Source organism: Alligator sinensis, unplaced genomic scaffold (assembly GCF_000455745.1).
Source record: "Alligator sinensis unplaced genomic scaffold, ASM45574v1 scaffold347_1, whole genome shotgun sequence".
In the NCBI taxonomy this organism is placed as follows: Eukaryota; Metazoa; Chordata; order Crocodylia; family Alligatoridae; genus Alligator; species Alligator sinensis.
In genome coordinates this window covers 1,537,027-1,545,197 of record NW_005841922.1, presented here as the reverse complement: position 1 = coordinate 1,545,197, position 8,171 = coordinate 1,537,027, and the positions used below count along the sequence as shown (strand labels likewise).

Genomic DNA, 8,171 nt, shown 5'->3' with positions numbered 1-8,171 from the left:
GAATGACTAGAGAGGAATATGAAGAATATCAAAAGCAAATGGTTGAGGAGAAGTGAGTACACGTTCCCTTATTATCAATGTTGACTTATCCAGGATGACTTGGTTCATATGAGAAGAACTCCCGAAAAAAAGGCAGAAAAGTATTCCCTCCTCTTTCTTTTTTAGCAGAAGGCATTTTGCCTTTAGTGTACAGTGTCTCTTAAACAAATACTAAGATGTTTTGGATTATGGCATCACCCTTCATCTTGCATTTCTTACTTCCAACACTCAAGGACATAATTTGATGTGCTGAACTAATATGCAACTGTTTTTGTTTTTTGTTGCTATATGAGCAAGGTAATTTCTTTATTTTTTTAAAGTCTAGGTATGCCGGTGTCCTAAAGGAGGTTGTAATCCTAAAGTGCTGAAAGTGATATGGTCTATACTTTTTTAGAACACTACGTCCAATTTGCATACACTATTTAATCACAACCTTGTCAATTTTATGTCATTTTTCAGTTGCCTCCAATGCTACTAAATGGTACAGCTCAGTAATTTTAATTTGCTAATAATTACAATGCTTGACCATGTTCTGTGATATAAAAGTTGTATCAACATTGTTTAATTATTAATTAACGACAGATTTTGAACATATCATTTTTAAGGCATGTAAAATTATAAAGGAAACCCTTGAATTGCAAATCATTGGTGTATCTATTTCACTAATGATCAGTTGCATAATGGGTGTCTAAATCCTACATTTAAGATGATTATAGGTGAAAGGTTAATGACTTACAGAATTTAAAGTATCCAGGTCTATATTTAGCAATAGCTGCTTCCATTATAAAGTCCTGAACCAAATGTAATTTGTTTGAAAACTAAATTTTAAATGTTGCCTGCTTTTGTTATGAACTTTATAGAGGGAGAATTAAAGAAAAATAAATAAATTGGCTTTAAAAAGCTGGTGTGCTCGAAACGATAAGCCAAACAAGAATTCTAAGGTTAGGGCAAGGATTTGAAAAAGAAAATCATGTTCTTTCAATGGTGTTTTGGAGTCTTTGTGTTTAATATTAGATGTCAAGCTGTATTACAGATGAATTACCAAACTATATTCCTTTCACTGCAAATGGGAACTATAGTTATGAATACTTTAGTTTATTCACACAGAAAAAGTGAATAATGGAACTGGACACTGCAGTTATAAATGTGTCTGTCAAGCTTGATCACAAATAAGAGACCTACTTTTACTGTCAGCCTAGTTTTACTCAGTGCTGCAGCTACACAGACCAGGGATCAAAAAGGTTAAATGATGTGAAAAAGGTCGTACTATGAGCCAGTGGCTCAGACTGGATTAGGATCCTTCCCGTGACCCTCCTGGCTTCCATCTTTTTTCTATAACCTCTAAACAACACAGCTTTGCATGTAAGAACGCTTTAGTTACTGTTTGTCAGGACTGCATGTAATACATGTGTGTGAACAAATGAAAGATTTGCTCAAGGTTGAAAGGGTTCCCTAATAGGTCCTATAATGCATTATCCTATATTACAGAGTGTAAAACTAGAAGAATTCAGTTGATTACCTCCTGTATATCTTGAGGTACCAAGTATTGCACAGACTCCTTGTAATGATCCCAAGGACTTTGTTTCCACCAAATATTTTGATCCTCAAAAACACAGGAGAGACAAGGATGTGACAACGAACATGGCCTCTGCAAATGGCAGTAAAGCAACTGGGCAAGACTGTCTGGAGGGATCATCTGGGTATATTTACCTCGGCTTCAGAGGAAAGCAAAATACTCACAAAGGTCTCTCTCCTTCTAACCAGAGGAATATTTCTTTCCATGTGACCCTGGACATGTGAACAAGGTGCACCAGTTAGGTGACCAAGGGTATTTTCAGTACAACTTAAGAGCACTGCACGAACATATTTAATATCCCATCATCCACTGTGGCCAATCTCCTTATGCCTTAGAAGGAGGAGGGAAGGATTAAAAAAAGGAGAAATGAATCATTAAACAGAGCTCATGTGAACATGATGTTTTCATTTTACTTAAAATTTTGAGGTGCCAACATTTTTCCCCCTGGAATTGGAGTAAAAAGAAATATTTTCCATAAAACAGAATACTAGAAAAATTTCCATCAGGGACAGTTTTCACTTTGGAATTTTAAAATTTGGGTTGCAATTTGAAATGTTGGGGACTACATTTTATTTTATGGGCCTTTTATTTTCATTTATGTTATATTTATAGTATTTCACAACATGTTATGACCCATAAAACTTAAGGTATTCTATTTTTTTATTTTATTTTATTTTAAAAATCCTTAAGGGCAGCTGCTGCTTAGTGCTGAAGGAAACATCATTTTTATATTGAAGTGTCTCTGATGTCTTTCAACAATTGTCAAGGTGCCAAACTGTTTTGTTATTCTACAAATTATGTACTGCTATTGCTATGACAGGAAATGATGTGAAATAATATAAAAATGAAAAACTTGAAGTGACATTTTGAAATGACAAGATTTTCTGGAATTACTCTTTTCCCAAACAGGAGAAGAAAAAAATTGAAATATTTTGGTGGAAATTTTCATGTAACTTGATAACATTTCATAAAAAAAATGTTGGTTTCATTGAAACAACTTTTTTTTCTAAGAAAAAAACCATAAGATCTTTTTTCTGTCCTGCCCTATCATGAACCTCTATGAACAGGATCACCTGTGAATCTGTATAACTGCACAACTAGTAATTGCACATAAAGGATGTACGTTTTTAAATTAATGAAATTTTGACAACTAAATCCATGCATTTTGCTTTTAAAGCTCCTGCTTGAGATTTGACCAAAATGCTGGTTTTCACAAAATCTAGGAAAAATGGGGGACCCCCCCTATTCCAAACCCTTAATAATCATTAAAATATGTAGGGGAAAAGGTCTTAGCAATTAAGTCTGGGTTGATACACTTTACAGTTAACACATAAGCAACCTAACTAGCTCACGCTCAACTTCGTTTTGAAATCAAATAAAGCCACTTTCACCCTGATTCACCAAAATGGCAGACTATAAATAAGGCTATGAGAAATCATTTAATTTTGATGAGCGTAAACATTTTATAAGGATAATGCTTAGGGGCCAAATCCTGGAATTTTGATTAAGGAGTGTGGATTTGAGTCAAAGGTATCTTTATATATAAAAATACCTCTCATAACTGAGACTTTGACTATCAGAAAATTAGGGTTGGAAGGGACCTTAGGAGGTCATCTGATCCAACCCCCAACTAGCTGAGGAGTAAGCAGCATTTTGGCCAGATTTTTTCATGTGCAATAAACCTGTGGAGATAGAGGTCTCCTTTCAATACAGTTTTACAGAAGCAAAGCTAAAAGTCTCTTGTCAGAGTATCATGGAAAAATCTGAACTTATATATTTCACTGTATAGAACTGCACCAATGATAGCTGTTATCAAAGCATGGAGATTCATAATAGATATAATGGCATGATATTTGTCTTTCATTAGACTTGCTTTTGCATTTTTTACAGGGTGTCATGGTCTATTGCTGTAAGAACAGACCTGGGGGTCAATGATGGGTATTCTAATGCCACTTTAGTAGTTAGTCCATTTGTGATTCTGGACAACTAACTTGATCTCGGTCTCAGTTTCCTCTGTAACATAAGTATAACATACACCTACCTTCCACAGAGATGGTGAGGCTGATTAATAAATTACTGGAAAGCGTTCTATTGCCAGGGCTTTTTCTTCTGTTGTGTTCAGACAGCTATATTTAAAGAGTAAGATGAGAAAAGAACAAATACTGACTGTTTTCTGTGGCTAGGGAATCAGTTCAGTGTCAAGAACAAACTGAGGAGCTTGTCACATTGATTTTATGACAAAACTCAGAAAATATCTTTCATGTTGATTTTCAGGATGGAGAGAGATGCAGCATTTGCACACAAAAAGGCTGAGAGAGCTTGTCTACGAGTTCATCTAAGAGAAAAGTACAGGCTCCCTAAGGTAAGACAACAGTCTACAAACTTTACCCAGTCTATATTGTGATTTTTCTACCTGGTGGAGAGGATTCCATACTGATACACTATTTTGCAGTAAATGTGGACACTTGAGTCTCTTCCTCTTCACCAAGCAGGTCCCTACACTTCACCACTATCCAAAAATGGAAAAAGCAGGGCTAAGGCTTTCAAAACTAGACATTCATTTTTGGATGTCCAACCTTAAACATGCTGCAGAGGAGTGCTCAGATGCTTCTGTCTCAAGTTGGGCACCTAGAAGCATTATCCACTTCTGAAAATCTCAGGAACCTGCCTCTCATTTGGATCCTACTTATTTTTAGAAGCTACATTCACAGGGGGAATTTAAGTATTGTGACATCTTAATTTTAGGGATTTACCATGCAATGATATTCACAAGCCCAAGTTGTGAAGATAGCGGTTTCCTATATAGGGCACAGGGGCAATTAGGTAACCAAGAATGGGCGTCACAGAAGCCTGTAACCAGCATCAAATGCTGCCTGAACTGGGCTGTGCTACATGTGAAATGTGGTTTAAGCCCCTCTCTCTCCAAAGCTATGTCTCCCTGGCAGCCGCAGCACACTCAGGAAGGGATGCTCTTGAGCATGTTCTGTCCACCTGTTCCTGCTTGCACATGCCATACCCAGAAATGCCACCAGAGTGACTTCCCCCCTGTATCACCCTGCAGCTGCTCTCAAGATCTCTGTCATCATCACTCATCAGCATGATTAAATAGTCACTGGAGTGACTTCCCCACCACATTTCTGGGTTTGGGCCACGCAAACAGGAATGGGTGGCTGGGGTGTGTTTGGTAGTGTCCCTCTCTTAAAATCCTGGTGATGCAATGTAGATATGCCCAAAGAGAGCTAGGTACCTTCCCAGTTCAGTAAGGAGGGACATGCCTACCACCATGTGGGATTCTCTGCTTTGAACTCTCTCCTGGAGGGCTGGGTATGCTTCAAGTCAGATCAGTCCTTTCTTGGAAAAGAGCGAAGGTGGTACTGGCACCCTTTTGCGTTATACTCCAGTCACTGAGGATGTGGCAGACCTGTGTTCAAGTTCTTCCTCTGCCGCATATACAGCAATCTACTGCACAGACCTGGCAGCACCACCACCTGGAGGTCTCAAGGTCACAGCTGTACTGTTTGGCTCATGTTCAGCCTGGGGAGTGTAGCAGAACATCCCTCTCTCCTGCTTCATTTCTCTGTGAACAAGCCATAGGCCCAGCTCTTTTATTTCATCTTGGGAGTTAGATGCCTAAAAACCTGTGAGCATCTGCAGAGGCATAACTGAATGCTGGAGCACCATGGTGGTAGCTGCAGGTGGGGCAGCATCAGTGGCGATGCAGTGGCAGCTGGACTGGCAGCACAACTGCACTGTTTTTGTGCACCCCCCTTCCTCACCACAGTGGGTCGATGTCCAGGACTGGTGCCCTGGTTTACCCCCCACTCCTTTTCATTTCACTACCCAGAATCTTGGCCATTAAGAATATTATGACCCATGCATCTCTGGCATCTGTTGAGTTGGAAAAGATTGTTTGATAGCGCTTGGGATAACTGAGCTACTAATAATTTCTGTCTGATACAGAGATTACTTTTCTCTTATTGTGAGTTTGTCACGTGTGTCTGAGGAGCTCTGGTAGGCAGCTGTAATGACTGCTTGAGTTAACCTAATTTGCCTGTGCTTTGTTTCAGATTTCAATTTTGATTTCCTTTGCTTTGAAAGACTAGTTTATTCTCACTAGTTTATTCCCCTTAGTTTCCCACTCAGTGCTCTTTCTAGAGGGGAGACCTTTAAAGGCTCTGTGAACAATTCTGAGCCACTCGGCCTGCCTGGGCTCTCAAGCTGGCCCTCCAAAGTAAAAGCCTTAAGAATGGCTGTAACTTGTGGGCCAGGCAGGAACCAGCTATGTATTTAAACATGGACAAGAGTCCATCATCTATCTTTTAGTGGTTGTAAATAGTGTTCAGTTGCTGATTCATGGGAGCAGTAGAGCAAGGAAATGAAGAAGTTAGAAAGAGGAGAACTTTCTGTCTGGGGGTGCTGTTGTGAAAGGGCAATGAAGACAACAGATGAAAAATTGCTTTGCATGTTTGTGTCTTTATGGTTTTGCTTTGTGTTGTAAATATGTTTCAAAAACAGTCAGGACCCTTGGGACTTTTCAGCCTATTACAGAAAGGACCTCTATATTTTAATAGCTCATGCAAATCCTACTATAAACCAGCATTAATATTCTGGAACAGTGATACAGTTCTCTAAACTTTAAAAATGATGTAGAAAATTGGTTACATGCTGCAAGTTAAATTAATTGAAATAAAGTTCCCCTGATTTCAACCTTATAACATTTCAGGGGCCTTTTCCATATGAGAACTTTAATTCTGCTGATATCACAATCCTTTTCTTTCTAGACTTTTGCTTCCCTTAAACAGTCCATGTTTCCCTAGGTTTAACTCTACGCTTCTGTTTGTTCCAACTGTTTTGCATTACATATGACCAATACTAAACACCACAGTGTTATGAATATTAAAAAATAGAAATCAGACATCTTGACCTCTTATAGGGCAACAGATGATTTTATGTAGCAGCTGGAGAGCTTGGGTGAGGTTACTGGTAACACATGGAGAAAGGTGTGATCTGGTTAGGAAAATAATGACAGTGATCAGGCCAGATGTTTTTCCTTGTTTGTCTTAGGTAGGGAAGCTCAACTAGGTGACTGTATCTGAGGAGAGGATCATGTATCAGGAGCCATGTATCTGTTGTGAGCCCCATACACCTGGGTGAGAGGAGGGTCCTTCAGGAATCTGGTAACTCTTCTCATCCACTCAAGAGAACAAGGGATGAAAAGCAGAGGAGGGGTTCAGACTCCAAACAGAAAACACCGAGGAGAACACCAGGTGGAGAGCTCTAGACAATGCCCCAACTTACATAAGTTGTCCAGGAAGTCAGCAACAATATGCAGAATGTGAAATGAATTTATACTGTGTGGAGATTTACAATTAAATTATTTCTTTTGCTTCCCTCCACCATGTTTCCATCCACTGGAAAGGTTCCCAGTGCTTGGTAGTCCTCATTCTAATTGTACCATTTCCTTCCACAACATGGGCCTGAAATCTGGTTAAAAAAACAAAAACAAAATAGTTTTCTTTGCAATAGTACCAATCCTGTAAGTAGTTAGTGTTCTGAACTTCCATTGACACCAATGTCTCACAGCCAAATTGCACTGTATGAAATATGCCTGCAAAGGAGGCAAAATGGAACTTTCAAGGCTGATTAGTTAATTGTGAGCAAGTTAATTACCAACTGCTAGTACAAGGCAATGAGAAAAAATTAAAGATAGGCAGTATTGGGAGAATAGTCTATATTAAAACACTATACAAAATAGATGAAGCAACTTCAGTGGGAGTTTCCCACCAGAGGACTTACAGGTTTAGATCCACTGGGGTTTTTATGTTTCTTGTTTCTGTCACAACCCAAGGGTGTGATTTTGTTTGTGCGCGCTTCGGCACTGCTAAATTATTTCCCGCCACGAGGAGCTTTCTTTGCAGGGTGCATTTCTTAGTTGCAAAGAGAAATGCACGGTGCAAAGGAGTTCCCACCATTCGCATGCAAATTTGTGTCCCACTATTGGCCAGTTCTAAATTATTCCCACGTGGCGGCTAGTGATTGGCTTGCTAGCCGTATAAGAGGCTTGAGCGGTTTCCGCCCAAGTTGGAGAACTCCAAGGAGAACCCCGCGAGGGAGGACTCCATAACCATCTGGAGGAGGAGGACTTCACGTCTTGTGAAGATCTCTAAGCGCTGCGGGGCCTATCGAACCCAGCGCAGGCTATAGGGGTCTGATCAACCTCTGGCCTCTCCCCATCGCCGAACGATCCCTCGACGAACCCCTTCCCTGCGCGCAAGTTCCACGGAGCCTAGCAAACTTCGTGTGAGTGTATCCAGAGCTCTCTGCTTCGAGTTGTTTTCTTCGGTTGACACGACGGGCTCGCGTGTTTAGAGCTTTCAACCGGATTGGGCTAGAGGTTCGCGTGGAAGGAACTCTTGTCCGCCTCTCTTCTTTTCTATCTGTAACTGCAACCCAAGCAAGTTTTCCTGCCTGCACCGCGACCATCTATGGTGTAAGTAAAATAATCTTTAATCAACCGCTAAGCGTCCGTGCCTAATTCTAGCCCGCCGGCCTGCAT

General features: G+C 40.0%; 1 protein-coding gene across 1 annotated transcript in view; it reads left to right on the top strand.

The window, feature by feature from the left end:
• Positions 1 to 8,171, top strand: part of CPLX4 (complexin 4) — a 23,997-nt gene that overhangs the window by 138 nt on the left and 15,688 nt on the right. Inside the window, 2 exon segments of the mRNA XM_006039401.1 lie at positions 3 to 52; positions 3,890 to 3,977. Of these exon segments, the coding sequence (XP_006039463.1) occupies positions 3 to 52; positions 3,890 to 3,977 (138 nt within the window).